Source organism: Equus asinus, chromosome 2 (genome assembly GCF_041296235.1).
Source record: "Equus asinus isolate D_3611 breed Donkey chromosome 2, EquAss-T2T_v2, whole genome shotgun sequence".
NCBI lineage: Eukaryota > Metazoa > Chordata > Mammalia > Perissodactyla > Equidae > Equus > Equus asinus.
In genome coordinates, this window is record NC_091791.1 from 152,587,847 (window position 1) to 152,605,514 (window position 17,668).

General features: G+C 43.9%; 2 protein-coding genes across 12 annotated transcripts in view; one reads left to right on the forward strand and one right to left on the reverse strand.

The window, feature by feature from the left end:
* Window positions 1–14,419, forward strand: part of TP53BP1 (tumor protein p53 binding protein 1) — an 87,990-nt gene extending 73,571 nt beyond the window's left edge. For 5 of the 9 annotated variants that reach the window (XM_070502658.1, XM_070502667.1, XM_070502671.1 and 2 more), the window contains 10 exons: window positions 567–838; window positions 1,510–1,659; window positions 1,956–2,386; window positions 5,257–5,448; window positions 5,862–6,077; window positions 7,761–7,976; window positions 12,173–12,267; window positions 12,810–13,009; window positions 13,533–13,678; window positions 14,067–14,419. In XM_070502658.1, the coding sequence (XP_070358759.1) occupies window positions 567–838; window positions 1,510–1,659; window positions 1,956–2,386; window positions 5,257–5,448; window positions 5,862–6,077; window positions 7,761–7,976; window positions 12,173–12,267; window positions 12,810–13,009; window positions 13,533–13,678; window positions 14,067–14,254 (2,106 nt within the window). In that variant the 3' untranslated portion in view covers window positions 14,255–14,419. Of the gene's footprint in view, window positions 1–566; window positions 839–1,509; window positions 1,660–1,955; window positions 2,387–5,256; window positions 5,449–5,861; window positions 6,078–7,760; window positions 7,977–11,376; window positions 11,542–12,172; window positions 12,268–12,809; window positions 13,010–13,532; window positions 13,679–14,066 lie in introns of those variants that run through there. The other 4 variants (XM_070502676.1, XM_070502682.1, XM_070502677.1 and 1 more) reach the window with 2 other exon arrangements.
* Window positions 1–17,668, reverse strand: part of TUBGCP4 (tubulin gamma complex component 4) — a 75,763-nt gene that overhangs the window by 26,107 nt on the left and 31,988 nt on the right. For 2 of the 3 annotated variants that reach the window (XM_044765053.2, XM_070502731.1), the window contains exons 16-20: window positions 17,498–17,614; window positions 16,767–16,906; window positions 13,683–13,808; window positions 12,326–12,430; window positions 11,935–12,071 (exon numbers count right to left, since the gene is read on the reverse strand). In XM_044765053.2, the coding sequence (XP_044620988.2) occupies window positions 11,935–12,071; window positions 12,326–12,430; window positions 13,683–13,808; window positions 16,767–16,906; window positions 17,498–17,614 (625 nt within the window). Of the gene's footprint in view, window positions 1–11,934; window positions 12,072–12,325; window positions 12,431–13,682; window positions 13,809–15,103; window positions 16,125–16,766; window positions 16,907–17,497; window positions 17,615–17,668 lie in introns of those variants that run through there. The other variant, XM_044765054.2, reaches the window with a different exon arrangement.

Here is a 17,668-nt window from a genome sequence, read left to right on the forward strand (position 1 = left end):
TTACCTATAATTTTCTATTTCCTTGATCACTTAGTACAAGATAATATAAGATATTTAATCTCAAAAAAACATGTAGTGCTTCCCACTGCTAATCACATGCCCAGGAGGGCTCCTCACCACTCGTTTGCCTCCTCTAACCTATCCTTGTCTGTCTTCTCTCAGACAACGGTTACCTCTGACCTCTAGGTTAGAATCCTTCCTGGTTTCTCAGTGGCCAAACGTTGTGAACTTGTCCAGTAAAAAGATAATTTAACTTAGCTTGGGATAGAGGTCTCTTTCTTCCAAATCTAGTACCACCTTTATTTTATTTTATTTTTTATTGAGATATTATATATTCCTTGTAGAATGCAGAGGTCTTAAATGTTCAATTCAGTGCCTTTTGAGAATTATATGTAGCCACTACTCAAAACAATATATAGAACTTTTCGATTATTCCAGGAAATTCCCTCCTGATTCCCACTTTTCTGAATTGAAATTTCTTGCCGTCTCTAGGATTTTCCAGCCGTCATATTAGTATTTTGTTATTGTGGCTTCTTTTAGCTTTTGTATCCATTTCTTCCTTGCAGGAGACTGAAGAACCAATTGTAGAGTGTCAGGAGTGTGAAACTGAAGTTTCCCCTTCACAGACTGGGGGCTCCTCAGGTGACCTGGGGGATATCAGCTCCTTCTCCTCCAAGGCATCCAGCTTACACCGCACATCAAGTGGGACGAGTCTCTCAGCCATGCACAGCAGTGGCAGCTCAGGGAGAGGAGCCGGACCACTCAAAGGGAAAACCAGCGGGACAGAACCCGCAGATTTTGCCTTGCCCAGCTCCCGAGGAGGCCCAGGAAAACTGAGGTGCAGACAGGGTCTCCAGAGAGAGAGCCACAGCAGGGGCAGGGTTGCTGACATTTTAATATCACAAGAAAAGGGGAGTAATGGGAAATCCCCCCATCCTCCATCTGGGATAAATCAACTCCTCTTCCTCCCCTTTTGTTCCTCTCCTATTTTGGGTTTGCATGGGAGGTAGGGTGGAGCCCTGTGGGAGGTAGACTTCCTGAGAAAATGTAGAAAAACAGGTGACGTGACTTTGGGAAAACCGGCACATGCTCCTGCCACCACCCCATTTTCTATAGCCTACAAGTGTTTGGGTTGGGAGTACAGAAAGTTTGGGGTAGCGGTCCCAACTTGACACCTCCTCTAGCTTTTTGTTGTCCTCTGCAGTGTCCATAGCCTGAAGTAGAAGAGAAGGCAGGGCTGTTTTGAGGGCAGTGTGCTGTTTTTGAGGGCAGCAGTAGGAAGCTTTGTCAGGAGGGAATAGACTTGCATAGAGGAGGATGTCCTATACTTGTTATCATTTACTCCATCTCCCCAGGTGATATTTTGGTGGTGGGTGTGTGGACAAGCTTCCTGCTGCCCTGGAGGCCTAGCACCTGTTAGCCTGGCGTATAGTCTGAGGGCCAAGGGGAGACTGTGAAGAAAGGATCCAGTAGTCGGTGCCATCAGACTAACCTGTCTTCATTCTCTAGTCCTAGAAAAGGGGTCAGTCAGACAGGGGCGCCAGTGTGTGAGGAGGATGGTGATGCAGGCCTTGGCATCAGACAGGGAGGGAAGGCTCCAGTCACGCCTCGTGGGCGCGGGCGAAGGGGCCGCCCGCCTTCTCGGACCACTGGAACCAGGTACCCGGGTAGTGTGAGATACACTTAGTCTATGACTTGTTCAGAAAAAAAGGGAGTAGAGAGAAGAGAGGGGAGTAGAGAGTATGCGGGGTGTCAGGAGGGAGAAGAGGGGCCCACACTGACTGGGGACTGGGCAGGGATCAGAGTGAGGCCACTGAGACCAGGCTTATGCCTGTGATGGGGTTATCAAAGAATGGACTGAAGAGACCCGTAGACTAAAGAGTGGGAAAATTGGTAGATAAGTACTTCTCCCTTCTTATTCTCACTGCCTTCTCCTATCTCTTATCTCTCTTTAGAGAAACAGCTGTGCCTGGCCCTTTGGGCATAGAGGACATTTCACCCAGCATGTCACCAGACGATAAATCCTTCACCCGTATCGTGCCCCGAGTGACAGATTCCACCAGACGAGCTGACACGGGTGGTGGTACTTTGCGTCGAAGCGACTCTCCAGAGATTCCTTTCCAGACTGCTGCTGGCCCTTCTGATGGCTTAGATGCCTCCTCTCCGGGAAACACCTTTGTAGGGCTCCGTGTTGTAGCCAAATGGTCATCCAATGGCTATTTTTACTCTGGGAAAATCACACGAGATGTCGGAGCTGGGAAGTATAAATTGCTCTTTGATGATGGGTACGAGTGTGATGTGTTGGGCAAAGACATTCTGCTGTGTGACCCCATCCCGCTGGATACAGAAGTGACAGCCCTCTCAGAGGATGAGTATTTCAGTGCAGGTAAAAGAAGCAGCGTCTGCAGAAACTTACTGTGCCCTGGGGCAGTGCTCTCGCCTGTCAGTAGTTACCAAGAGCGTTCACTCCAGCCTGATTACTGTTCTGGGGTCTTTAAAGTCAAAAATTTCATTCCTACAACAGTGGTTACTCTCACCATTGGCTTTTTTGTTGTTCTTTGTTGCTTGTTTATTTTTGAACAAGCTTCTTATTTTAGACTAATGTTATATTTACTGAAAGTTTGCAAAGTACAGAGCACTGATAGTACAGAGAGTTCCTGTACAGCTCACCCAGCTTTCTAGCTCTCCTCATTGTTAACATCTTATGTTAGCATGGTGCATTCGTGAAAACCAAGAAACCAACCTTGGCTCATTACTATTAATGAAATTTCAGACTTTGTTATTTGGATTTCACTAGCTTTTCCATGTTCTTTTTCTGTTCCAAGATCCAATCCAGAATTACTCTGTTACATTTAGTCCTCATGTGTCCTTTGAGCTCCTGATCCATGGCAATTTCTGAATCCTTTCTTGTTTTTCATGACCTTGACAGTTTTGAGGAGTGCTGGTCAGATATTTTGTAGAATGTCCCTCAGTTTGGGGTTTGTCTCATGTTTTCTTCTGATTAGATTGGAGTTCTGGGTTTTTTGAAAAGAATGCTACTAAGATGAAGTGCCCTTCTTATCACAGTGTATGGCGGAGGCGGGTGTGTGATATTAGTAGACATCACTCGTGATGTTAACCTTCCTCACTTGGTTATGGTGCTGTTTGCCAGGTTTCTTCACTGGAGAAAGAGTGGTTTTTTTCCTTTTCATTCTCTATTCTTTCACCACTGACTTTTAAACTTACTACCTGGCTTCACAGGAGCCTAGTAGGTGAGTGTGGCAGATATACTGAGATGTTTTTGTTAGGAAGAAGTTGTTAGTATGCCTGCACACCTACCACTTACTCTCTGATTTAAAAAACAGTGCTTTCTTTTTTGGATGTAGCCAGTTTCCTGAACTGGTGATGGTGAGGGATTTGTGTTTGTTAATTACTGTTTCATATGCCAGTTCTTTGATATGTTGCCCGCTTTGTGTGGACTAAGTGGGAGATACATGTTTGTGTTGAGTTTGTCATTTAAATACATCATTTCTGGGGCCGGCCCAGTGGTGCAGTGGTTAAGTGCGCACGTTGTGCTTTGGCGGCCCGGGGTTTACTGGTTCAGATCCCGGGTGCAGACATAGCACCACTTGGAAGGCCATGCTGTGGTAGGCGTCCCACATATAAAGTAGAGGAGGATGGGCATGGATGTGAGCTCAGGGCCAGTCTTCCTCAGCAAAAAGAGGAGGATTGGCAGCAGTTAGCTCAGGGCTAATCTTCCTCGAACAAACAAACAAACAAACAAACAAACATCCTTTCTGGTGATTTCTTTGAACATGGATTGGGTTATAATGGGCAAAAATGCCTCTTTATTGCAGTCTGTCCAGACTATCTTGTGATTTGGACTCCTGAGTAGTTTCTGTTTGTCCCTTTATTCCATTGTTAAATGGGCCGCTTCTCTTTCTAGTTCTGGATAACGCTTAGCTCTGAGTGGCATCACTTGGTAGCACACAGATTGAGGTCTTTTATGACCTGTGACTTACATAGTTTGTCTCAAATGCATTTGCTCTTCTTTCAGGTGTAAAGCCACTCTTGGAGGTCCACATTTGGCCCTCTTAAGACACAGAGACAATTATATATCCAGCATGAATTAATCCGAATGGCATCAAGGGGTGGGGATTCTGTGTCCCATTTATTGAGGGTATCTACTAATGTCAACACTAGGCTGTTTTTAGTTCTAGCAGGTCTTTGTTAGTGTGAAGTGTATTGTTGGCCTTGGGCTTCTTTGTGATTTTGAGGGGGTCTTTGTGATTTAGTTGGGTGATTTAAGCCAGGAGAAGAACAAGCAAGAGGAAAGAGTGATTTCTGTGGCATAAATAAGGAGAGAACCAAGGCCTGCTTTTTCCTCTATTTTTTTCCTTGGTGGCATATGTTCTGGATTTCTTTTAGCCCTTCATTCAAACATAGGGTAATGGGAGAGAACAAATGAACCCTTCTGTTTATAGGAATGAAAAAGTGTTCATTAATGCCCTGTTTTTCTGTGTGTGTGTGTGTATAAATTGTTTATTGATTGATAAGACGGGAAAGAGTGTTACCGTTTTCACAAGATTGGAAATGGGTCTTGCCCAAGATCACACAGCTTGGTGGTAGCAGGATTAAGCCTAAGCTTGGGTCTCCTGAATTCTATCGCAGGTTCCTTTTATGCCCCACGTGTTCCTTCTAACCTAAAGTCTTACCTTTAGGTTCTGAAGCAAAGCAAGAACAGCAAAGTAGATGATACGGAGGGAAGATTAGGCCGGAGGCAGGATTTATTTTTTTCCTTTCTTTGCTCTGTATGTCTATTTTGATTTTGCTACAGAGACACCTGCTGTCTCTCTTAGAATGATGTCATCTTTCACCTACAACTTAACTCAAGAATTTTCATTCAGCCTCCAAAGAAACCAATAAGGAAAGGTTTAGTAAGTTATAATGGCATCATTAAGAAACCACATGGCATTTCACTTCAGGAACCATTTGAGCCACTAACAACCCATAAAGGCTGGCTTTAGGAAGTTTTATTTTGTAACTAAAGGGGTCCTTTTGTGGAGAAACATTTCATGTCCCAGTCCCAGGGTAGTAGCTATATATATCCTAGGTGTGTTGTCTGGGATTGGTGGCTGGGATTTTGTTAAGTCCTAACTTCAGTCCACTATTGGATATCCTAGTTCCCTGACTCAGGCCTGCCCTGTGGAGCCTTTGTGAATGGATGCTGAGCAGTCTAAAACAACAGCAAGCTGCTTTTATGTTTTTTCCACCCAGGAGTGGTGAAAGGGCATAGGAAGGAGTCTGGAGAGCTGTACTACAGCATTGAAAAAGAAGGCCAAAGGAAGTGGTATAAGCGAATGGCTGTCATCCTGTCCTTGGAGCAAGGGAACAGACTGAGAGAACAGTATGGCCTCGGCCCATATGAGGCAGTAACCCCCCTCACCAAGGCAGCAGATATCAGCTTAGGTAAGACCATTGCTTCCTGAATAACTGCCTCTGGGCCCCTGCCCTCCTTGTGGTGGGAGGAGTGGTTTCTAGAGCAATCAGTAGTGCTTCCTTAAATCTTACTAGTCCTGTGTGGTTTATGAGATGGTAATGACCTGTCATTTTCTGGAGCTACTGTCTCTCTCTTTCCTTCCCAGGACCAAATGGTAAGTCCTCAGATTTTTCTGGCCTCCCCAGTTCTATAGGGGAGCAAACACATTTCAGTCATGGCAGGACTAAAACAGAAAATATGGTGACCTTAAAAGAGGCTTCTTGCCCCTATGGGAGGTGGAGGAAAGGGAATGCTAGTATCTAAATCAGGCTTTGCCCAGCTTCTTGGAGTTTAAGGCATCAGACCATGGGAGTTGACCGACTTCTGGCTTATCCTATCATAGACAATTTGGTGGAAGGGAAACGGAAACGGCGCAGTAACATCAGCTCCCCGGCCACCCCAACTGCCTCCAGCAGTAGCAGCACAACCCCTACCCGTAAGATCACAGAAAGCCCTCGTGCCTCCACGGGAGTTCTCTCAGGCAAAAGAAAACTTATCACTTCGGAAGAAGAACGGTCCCCTGCCAAGCGAGGCCGGAAGTCTGCCACTGTGAAACCTGGTGAGTGCTCACTTTTGCCTCATTCTCCCTCAGACCATGGTGGAATGAAGGATCAGCCGTTGGAGAGATGGAGCCTGATATGTGGCATTGGCCCCTCTGTCCTGGCTACAAAGTTGGGATCTGCACAAGCCCACAGGTGGTACTCAGACGGCTGAGTACCTTCCCCCATCTCCCAGCACAGTCCAGTGGGGGTAGATAGGAGGCCAGGTCTTGATTGGAAACATTCATTGATAACTATGTAGGTTCTAGGAGGCAAAGGAGAAGTACTATATTTTAAGCAGATTCAAGTAGGTGATATTTGTCTTAGATCTCTTCCTTTACCTGGCACCATCTTCTACCTCTGGCAGCTCCGTTCCCCTCTCCCTTATGCTCAGGGCCCTATGGCTTTCCCAAACTTCTGTGAAAGCTCGTACCTCAGCCTGCATCTCACCTCTCCCTACTATCCCCCAAACAACCTCTTTCCAGTCCCTCATGTTTCATATTAACAGAAGAGTTCACTCTCTGTTTACTGAGTCTCTGCTGTGACCCAGCCCCAGCCACTGTGGGTTCTGGAGACACAGAGGTAAAGTCCTCAGTGTTTGTCCTGAGGGAGCCCTCTCAGTCTGGCAAACTGAGGCAGTTCATCCGTTGTTACCTTGTCCTGGCACCGGAATTCCTTTTGTTTCCTGTGTGTTTGAGTTGTGTCATCTCTCTATCCAACACCTGCTGTGTTTCAGGTTATGTGAGGCATGGAACTAAGTGCTTCATACATATTACCTCATATAATCCTGATGAGGTGTAGGTGTAGAGAATTCATTTTCAGTTGAAGAATCTGAGGTAAAGAAAAGACGGCTAACTTTCCCAGGGTGACATACTAACCCAGATTTCAAACTCAGGCAGTCTGACTTTGAAGTCCAGGCTTATGCATACTACATCAGACTGTTCTCATGCTGCTGGTTTTATTTTAGGGAGGCATGACCTGTCTGTCAGCTTAGCCTCCTAATGAGCCTACAAGTCAGCTTCTCCAAGTCAGGTATTTGTTTTCTTCTCGAGGACTTATTGGGGCACTGCTCGCATGGGAATTCTGGGAGTCCTAAACTGGTTGGTTCACTTGCCTACGCCAAGGTGTTGGAAACTGGGACAATTGAAGCAGGCTGTTTTGATGTGGCTCCATCAACATGTAAAAACACTTTAGTACCAAGTATTCTATGCACCGTCCTGGTGAGGGTCAGGGATAGGGTGGGAATATCTGCTGGGACACTTCTTGGTAAAAAAAACTGTTTTGTTTGATTTTTTTTTTTTTTAAGCCTGCTTCAAAATATCACATATCTTGGGGAAATCTGAGCACTGGGCAGAGAAAGTGGGCTGAAGATTTCTAAACATTTTTCACTCTTACCTAATCTTTGTATTAGAACCACTCTTTCTTCAGATGACCTCAGAAGTATTTGGTTTGGCTGTATAAAAATAACACTAGTTGATTTCCATTTATGAAAATAGTGTATACATTGTCATGACTTATGTGTAAAATTTAAGTATGTACAATTTCTCTGCACTGTAAATTTGGTCCTAGGTTGTTGGCCATGGGAATGGGAATGGTCTTTGGCTTACAGCTCAGAAAAGTTCATCAGGACATTGCCTACCCATCCTATCGTGCCCAGGCAGTGGTCCATATCTGTCTAGTAACTGTGCCTCTGTCCTTCCCAGGTGCGGTGGGGGCGGGAGAGTTTGTGAGTCCCTGTGAGAGTGGCGACAACATGGGTGAACCCTCTGTCCTGGAAGAGCAGAGAGGGCCTTTGCCCCTTAACAAGACCTTGTTTCTGGGCTATGCCTTTCTCCTCACCATGGCCACAACAAGTGACAAGTTGGCCAGCCGATCCAAACTGCCAGACGGTCCTACAGGAAGCAGTGAGGAAGAGGACGGTAAGGCCTTAGGAAGTCCTGGGGGCTCTGAGGCATGTGTACTCTTTCCTTTCCATTCACTTTATGAGCCTGGTGGCCCCCCGACATCTCTAGAGGCAGCAGGGCAAGTGGCAACTGGGATCTTGGTCAAGGAAAACTAATTTAACCCTGCTTCTTGGTTTATAAACTGTTTTCACAAAATTCCTCTTAGTGAGTGGTTCCTCAAAACAGTCCTGTGACACAGATGGGAGATAGATCTTATCATGTTTTACAGATGAGGAAACAAGCTTGGAGAGGTTAACTGTTGCTTTTTGTCCATGGTATGGTAGACTTAGCCAGCCCTGATGGTCTAGTGGTTAAGATTCTGCACTCGTGTGGCCCAGGTGCCGTGGCCCAGGTTCATTTCCTGCTCAGGGAACCACACCACCAGTCTGTCAATTGTCATATTATGGCAGCTGCGTGTTGCTATGTTGCTGAAAGCTATGCCACTGGTATTTCAAAAACCAGGGTCACCCATGGTGGACAGGTTTCAATGGAGCTTCCAGTCTAAGACAGACTAGGAAGAAGGACCTGGCCACCCACTTCTGAAAAAATTAGCCATGAAAACCCTATGAATAGCAGCAGAGCATTGTCTGATAGAACACTGGAAGGTGGGAGGATAGCACAAAAACACTGGACAGGGTTCTGCTCTGCTGTACACAGGGTCGCTAGGAGTCGGAAGCAACTCAGCAGTACTAACAACAAATGATAGACTTGAGACTAGAACCCAGTGTTCATTTTACCCTGTGACAGTCATCCAAGTCAGTCAGGTTTCTGAATGCCTTGCCAACTTTCCCATTTGTGTTCTAGGGGTAACTGCTAGAGAAAATCCTTGTGGGGGTGAAGTTCATTCTCTTGAGGTCTGTGTGTAAGACTGGAAATGTGGAGTGCCCAGGGCCCCAGGGTGATTTCAGAGAAAGAGCTTCTAGGCCTTTTCAGTTCCTGTACCTCTCTTCAACCTTAAACTAAATCTATATGTTGCATTTCTGTGTCGTCTGTTACTTAGGGTTTGAGTGAAGGCTGCAGTGGGGAGAGGTAAAAATTATTCAACTGTCTAAAGCGTGTATGATCTAGGAGAGAGAATGGGCAGATACAAATGTAGTCATGTCCCACTTAATGACAGGGATGTGTTCTGAGAAATGTGTTGTTAGGTGATGTCGTACTCGTGTGAACGTCATAGAGTGTATTTACACAAACCTAGATGGTATAGCCTATTACACAGGTAGGCTATACAGTAGTAATCTAATGGGACGACCTTCGTATGTGTGGTCCGTCATTGACCAGAACGTTGTTATGCTGCACATGGCTGTCTGCACACACTATAAGTGACTGACAGCAGTATCCAAATGTGTCTGTAAAGGCTAAAGGTCCAAATGAAATGATGTTCTACAAGTTGGAGTTCTGACTAACTTTAAATCTTTGCAAGAGGGATTAGGGAACATGGATATTATAAAATAACACCACTGCAAATCTATGATGGTTGGCGTTTCAGATGTCTGGGTGAATCTTTCCTACTTAACCAAAACTATATCTCACCAACTGCATATGGAGATCTGTACAGGGACTGGGAAGGGTGGTCAGGGAGTTGCAGTTAGGGTTTTTGCTGTTTTGAAGGTGTACAGAGTCATCAGTAGAGAGGCTCCAGGGTGTGGAAGCTGGTGTGGTGTGTGTGGGTTTTTAAGGTTAAGTGTGGACCAAGCCTAGTTTGTCACACAGAATTCAGATAGGTACACTGGAAGATAAGGTGTGTGAGGAGTTTCCTAGCTAAGAATATAGTTTGACTTTGATCATCAGTAATTAGGAGTCCCTTGAGGATTCTGTGAAGAGGTGGGTCATGGCATCAAAACACTGTTCGTCATTTTGTTTTCTTTCGCTTTCACAGTGTTGCTGGACTCTAGTCTTTATCTTCTAACATATCCCTTGCCCTTCCCTAGACCAGGACTTCACAAGGCATCTCTATAGATGTATTATTTGTTGGTTGGTACAGCATGGCCACCAAGAAAGCCGGCTTTGGTATGAGGTGCAGACTGTCTAGTTCCTTAAAAATCTGTAAGCTTGTGTGAGATCTAATAAACTCAACTCACAGAAATTCCCTTTTCCCCCTTGCTGATATATCAGATGTTTTTAATCCCCCCTTGTAACCGTGAGTGAAGGGAATTAGGACTTGTCTAAATGAGGAGGAATTTGGACAAATTTTTAGAGGGATGTCCAGGTTTCTTGTGGAAAGTGTGGTTATGGTGAATATATCAGCTTAATTTTGCTCCTTTATCCTTGGACATTGCCCCAATAGCACCAAAATCCTTGATTTTTTTGGCGTATGTGAATGTTTAGAGGTTCCTCAGTCTCAAGATGCCTGAAGACATTTGTACTAAAACAATCCTCTACAGAAGTAGTTTCCAAGAAACTGTTATTTGTCCTGCAGATAAATGGGAATCTCTTAGATGTCGGTTTATATCAGGAGCTCAGTAAAATATTTGAATCCATCTCATGAGACATGAATGAGTGAAGAACATGGCACCCGGTCTTGTTAGGTGGCACACCGTCAGGGACCCGTCAGCCACAGGGATTGACTCTGGAGTTGGATTTCTTTAGTACCTTCATCTTTGGTTTAGATGATAGAATTGAAAACCTATTCATGGGCAGGATCACTCATAAGTAAGAAGTAAATTAAATTAAATCCAAACTAATTGATAAAAATTAGAGAAATGGACTGTCTATATAGGATAATATTTGATTACACTAATGCAAGGAAATATAATTGGGGATTAAAATCTAAATAGATTAGGACTAGAGACAGTCCTGGATTAAGCAGACATGAAATAGAAGTCTTAAGAAAAATAAAGGGCCATGAGGGACCTCAGCAGTGACTCAGCAGTATGTTGGTACTGAAAATTGTGACATGATATATTGAGATGGGTCAAAAGGATGCAGTGACAAAACTGAGAAATAGTCCTGCTATATTCTGAGGTTCTTATAACCATTTAGAGTTTCCACTTTGAATTTTCATTTTGAGAAGAATTTGGAGAATGCTAAATCAAAAAAAGATTAATAAAAGTGAACAGGCCCGCCACTCATACCGAAACAGAGGTGTAGAGGCCTGAGTTTGGCTCATCAGCATTGCCTGAGCAGCTGCAGCAGGCAAGGAGGGCACCAAACTGGGGAGCCATCTCTGCAAGGGGTCTGCTTTACAGGTTTTACCACTGGGTATGAGGGGGAAAGGGAGTGGCCCTCGCATTGAACTTTTATGCATTTGGTTGGGTTGTTTTATTTGTGATAAGTTCATCAGAACTTACTTTCTCAGAACTCCTAATTAACTAAAATCTCTAATGACTTGCTTTTTTCTTTTTTTTTTTTAATGTATATTTATATATGAGAGGAGCAGATGACAAGAAAACAAGCTCAAATTAGATATTTGTCAAAAGAAGCAATTTCTAATTGCCTAGGGTCATTACAGCTTCAGCCTCATCTCTCATAACTTCTACTTCACCCTCAAGACTGTAGAGCAGTCATTGATGTTCAGTGTCCTGAGGTACTTCGAGATCATCAAAGGTAGATAGTTTTCAATAAAAAGGTTGGAAAAGGATTTTCTGGCTAACCTTTACTTCATTAGTTAAATTTTAGAAACCCTACTTTGAGCATTCTGGTTCATCAAAGTTTTAGTGAACAGGGGGTAAAAATGCTGAGGAAGGGGGCATTTGAAGGCTTATTGTAAAAAGTGTTAATCAGCTATGCTTCATCTCCACAGAAGGCAGAAGTAAAGGACATGGGCTTAGTTTGCAGGACAGATTTAGGGTAGACATAGGAAGAACCTCCTCATGGTAATGCGTTATTCAAATTGGAATACATCACTATGGGAAGTGGTTATGTGTCCATCCCTGTGAACAGTGCCATGACTTAGTTTTAGGCAGAAACATTTGATGTTTTTAGGTCTAGGACTTACCTCTATTTCTCATCTTCCCCACCCCTCCTGCTCTTGTCCCTTCTTTTGGCAGCATTTTATGGGCCTCAAGACAGATCTCTTTCTGACCCTTGGGGAAGCCCTTGATCTGTCTTTGGAATACAAAGCTGTGGAGATAGCTGGGGAGTAGAAAAGGGAGCAGTAAGAAGCAGGCATAAAGTAGCAAATAAGAAACCAACTAGTAGTAATTATTATCTTGGTTACCTATTTTTTTATATAGAATTTTTAGAAATTCCTCCTTTCAACAAGCAGTACACAGAATCCCAGCTTCGAGCAGGAGCTGGCTATATTCTCGAAGACTTCAATGAAGCCCAGGTGAGGAGTTTCTTTGTTTAGCTTCCCAGGGCGGGAGTGATGAGAAGAGTTCACTTACTATTCTGAGAAGACGCCTGAGAGGTTGAGGAGGCCGGATACAGTAGCTAGAGATTTCAGGAACTGGGAAACTGCCACAAGGTTGTTGCATGAAACAGAATTTTTACTGTGTATAAGGAAGAGAAATTAGAAGCTTGGGTTAGTTAATGGCTATGGTTCTGTCACTGGGGCAAGAGCAGATTAAAGTTTGTTTTTAATGGAAATCTCTATTATAGTGTTGTTCTTAGCCTGAAAGGCTGAGTACGTGGGGTTTGGTCATCCCTTGAGGATTCAGGCCCCCAGAAAGCTGTAGGTGAGGCAGGAGAAGGTCTAGGGAAGCCACTTGGGCCTCTCAGTGAGAAAAGAGGCCCTGGGCAGGACAGCTTCAGTCATGTTTTGGATAGTATTTGGAAGTGTTCACATCTGTTCTCTGACTCATTATGGCTGCTATTCAGGGGCTTTCCATAGAAGTCACCAGACCCATTGGTTCTATTCCTTTTTTCTAGTGTAACACGGCCTACCAGTGTCTCTTAATTGCGGATCAGCATTGTCGAACCCGGAAATACTTCCTGTGCCTTGCCAGTGGAATTCCTTGTGTGTCTCATGTCTGGGTCCATGACAGTTGCCATGCCAACCAGCTCCAGAATTACCGCAATTATCTGCTGCCAGCTGGGTACAGCCTTGAAGAGCAGAGAATTCTGGATTGGTGAGTATTTGAGAGCCCGTCTAGAATGGTAGACAGGAAGACAGCAAGCTTTTGGAGGAGGGGAGAATCTAAGAGTAAATATTTCTAGAAACTAGAACGATTGTAGGATAAATTTGAGTGGGTCTGAGATTCTAGCAGTTCATATACTTTATTTCCCTAGGGTATATTGGCTAGGGACCTTTTGAAAATGTGTGAGGATTTTCATGTAGGTTCAATAGTCTCAACCTGTAAGGTTAGGAGACCCAAGTTTTAAGCAAGGCTCTTAAAAATATAGTCTCAGGAGCATGATTTGGCTTATTCTCAGCCCAAGGACAAACATGGAAATCAGAAGGGGTGGATTAGAAAGCCAAGATCCCAAAGACTTCATTCACAGAAAGGGCGGGAGGTGGGGAGTTGCCCTAATGCAGGGCTTTTGCAAGCATTCAGATGTACTTGAGTCCCTTTGCAGAAGGGCTGTTGTTGCATATCTGTCATGCTAAAGTCCCTTCCAATTCCAACTGCTGTCTCTCTGACTTCTTCATAGGCAACCCCGTGAAAACCCTTTCCAGAATCTGAAGGTACTCTTGGTATCAGACCAACAGCAGAACTTCTTGGAGCTCTGGTCTGAGATCCTCATGACTGGGGGGGCAGCCTCCGTGAAGCAGCACCACTCAAGTGCCCATAACAAAGGTACCTGGAAAGTGTGTGTGTTGTTATTGTTCCAACGATGTCCTTGGACCCATAGCTGTTAGGCCTTGTGGTCTCTCTCAGTCCTGATAGGTTGAACTTATCCATGTTTCGAAGAGAAAAAAAGTACCAACTGCAAGAGGTGAGCCAACATGAGTACAACACTGGGCTATTTATGCTTCTCCTGGTGTCCAGTGGTATATATGCTAAACATTTCTACAAAGTCAGCATATAGTGATTATAACTTGGTTGTGATTAGTAGCGTGTTTTTCACGTAAAGGGCTTTAGATTGGGCAGAGTGGGATGTACTGGCTAGAAGGCACATCTGTCTTTTTAATGGAGGGCTAAAGTGAGTCTCTTTTCCTCGTTCACCTTCCCCTACTTCCTGCAGATATTGCTTTAGGGGTATTTGATGTGGTGGTGACGGACCCCTCATGCCCAGCCTCGGTGCTGAAGTGTGCTGAAGCATTGCAGCTGCCTGTGGTGTCACAAGAGTGGGTGATCCAGTGCCTCATTGTTGGGGAGAGAATTGGATTCAAGCAGCATCCAAAATATAAACACGATTATGTTTCTCACTAAGGATACTTGGTCTTACTGGTTTTATTCCCTGCTGTTGTGGAGATTGTGTTTTAACCAGGTTTTAAATGTGTCTTGTGTGTAACTGGATTCCTTGCATGGATCTTGTATATAGTTTTATTTGCTGGACTTTTATGATAAAATAAACATTGAATCTCTTTGGTTGTAGTAATTGGGATTTCTTCCTCCCTTTCTTTGAGCTTAACCTCAGAATAAATAGCAAGACAAACATATTACCTTTTCTGTAGTTTTCAATAGGCTTGTTCATTATAGGAGGACAGCTAGCCAAGGAAAATGACAAGGAGTGAATTTTAAAGTTTTCTGTGGCATCACTGTCAAAAGGTTATTCTGCGTTGTCTAAAATTCAGTACTTCCACAATCCTGATTTTACTGTAGGCCCAGATTAATAGTTGTGCCAAAAGTTGAGTGGAATTAGGCATAGCTCTAAGTTTCTTGGCAATTAAAAAAAAACTCTTTAGAGTTGAGCTCACTAACATCTGACCTGTGGGTACTGTAGTCTCAGAGCTAAAAGGGAGAAGGACCAGTTGCTGTGAATGGTCCATGACTGTAAGCTTGATGATAAACACAGTGATAACACCTGGAAATGTTAGAAGATCTACCAGCTGCCCCAAATTTTATAACTATTATTGTTGTCACAGTTGTTGGAAGCTATTCCTTCCCTTCCCCTAACATCATGCCTCTTGATGTCCTCGCATTCTCTAAAGCAGTGGTTAAAATTTTATTCTGCCAAATAGTTAATATTTTAGGCCTTGTGGGCCATTTGGTATGTCAAAACTACTCACCTCTGCCATGATAGCATGAAACCAACCACAGACAATAGTGTGTGGCTACATTCCAATAAAACTTTATTTACAAAAACAGGTGGCGGGCTGTAGTTTGCTAACCTCTGCTCCAGAGGCAGCAGTGGAAGGGGTCATCTGTAGCCGACAACTGCAGGGAATTAGGGTATGTATTATGTGGGAGATGATGTAGAGATGAGGACCAGAATGCTGCATTCTTTTTCAGTTTGGAGGGAGTTTTTCCATGAGTATTGATTTTGGTTCACACTGATAGGAACATTAATGATCACCAGTGATGGTTGGGCTGGATTAGGAGAACCTCAACTCCTGTGGTTCTTCCCAGATGGGATAATTAATTAGACCTGCAATTTTTTAAGGACCTTTTTTCTTTGTAAAGGGGAAGAAGACTTTAAATACATTGTCAATAGCTAGAATTACCCTTTTACCAATCTGAAATAATTAATTGGAAGTTATTGGTAAAATTCTTTAGATTTGGTTTTGAAGATCCCTAAGGATGGAAGACTCTCAATTTCAATTTTCTGAAGGAGGAAAAGTCTGTGGGGTGAGGGGAAGCCTAGCTTACCTGGTGCCTTTTTTGCTTAGCGGTAACATCCAGCAGTGGACCTATTTATAAATATAATTCCCTTTTCACATGAGCCATGAAATATTTAACTTTCTGATCTGTATTACTTACTGCCCTGTCTCTTGCTGCTTGCCTAGCCACACAGTAGGTGCTCAGTAAATGAACATCTCCGACAAGTGTTCTCAGTGTAACGGATTTTGCATGGTCAGCAGAGGGAGAGCTGATGCCACATGTCCTCCTTGGTGGACAAGTTAAGAGCCCCCCTAAGGTGGGCAGGCCCTTCCACATGGGAACAAGGGGCAGGATTTGTACCCACGGATGTTCAGTAATTGCTTCTAGGAGAAAAGGCAGAGCCCTCTCAGTAGGCTGCAGACATTGGTGAGGGGCTAGAGAACGGGTGTTTGTTTTGAATCTTCTGTTACAGACTTGGGAATGCAGTAGGATTGACTGTTATTTCAGTTTGTGAGCCAGAAATTTTCACATCCCGAAACTACAAAAGAAAAAAAGAACCTCATCAAATATCATCCTTTCCTAAGATTTTCTTCAAAGAATTATGAATCAGGGCAACCTGTGATCTAGGTAGTGTCATCTTAAAAGGCAAAGTTTCTTTAATCCACTTGAGGACATTTCAGCGAGAGAAGAACAATAAAGTGCTTTTTTGAATGGGGCAAACCTGGGAGAAGCAACTAGCACTGAATCTCACTATTAGATTTAAAAAAACGTGTAGAGTTAGAAGGGGCGGTCCCCTCCTTTCACAGACACGGCGGCTGGGGCCTGGTGAGGCAGGATGCCTTTGGCTGCATAGCTAATGTCAGAACTGGGAACTGAAGCCACGCTGCCTCTCAGCGCAGCAATACACAACCTAGCCAAGAACTTGCAAGCTATCTCAGCATCAGGAGCTTTAGTATTTCACTATGATGATGACTTTTACTGGGAAATCATCTTCACTGAAATTATTAAAGATGATCAGATACAGTTCTTTATCTCTCTGAGCCTTAATTTCCTTGTTTATAAAATGAGGCTATTTGGACTAGATGATGGCTAAAGTCTCCTTCCAGTTCTGGAATTCTACAATTCATTAAAAAGTCACACACACAAAGAATCCACTGAGGTCCCCAAGTGTTGTTCCTACCTGCCCAGAGTTCCGCCAGCCTGGGTGTAGTATTTGTTATAATCCAGTCGTAATAGCAGTTGAGCCAAATCCGAGTTGATCTGATGATTCCGGACACTGGAGAGAATCTTGAATAGGAGCGAAGACTGGCGGCTAAAGCCCTGCAGAGAGAAGGACTCAAGCTGTCATTCCTCTTAGACTCACCAGCTACCCATGTGGAGTGAAGGGGCAGGGAGCATTCCTTGGAAAAGCTTTGCTCAAAACTTCTAGAGCACCAACTGGCCTTCTCACATTCCCATTTCTGTTAGCTCCTAAAATTACTTCCTATAGTGAGTCCACAGAATGCATGGCTTCCTATGAAAGTACTCTCTAATTCTCAGTATGGATCTGGCAGCTGGTTTCAAATTAATGTATTCTGTCATGTACCAGGCTTGGGGAGAGCCAGTGTGTTTTTGTTACAGGCAGATAATTATAATCTCAGTGAAATATAGGGTTAGTTCAAGGAAGTGAGGAGAAAGTGGGCTGAATAAACTATTCAAGGCTGAACCGTTTTTGAACACTGAGGCAGCACATAATTACCTGCTTCACAATCAACTGATACCAATATTTTTATCTTTGTATTGTTATTTCTGTGTGTATGTATTGGGGAAATGTTTTATTGACTTAGAGGGAAAGATCATGATTCCCCACTGACAAAACCACCTCTATCCTTTGGACAAGGCTGCATACTTCCAATGGCCAGGCAGACTCACCTTCACGAGGATGCTCAGCTGGGCGGCCCCACGCTCGTCCAGTGGGCCCAGGTTCTGACTGACCAGTGAGCAAAAGCTGTGACAGAGATCTAGGATTTCGTTCAGGCAGTGAAACACCTACCCAGGAAACAGAGTTGGCATTAGGAAAAGAAGGAAGATACATCTGTGACA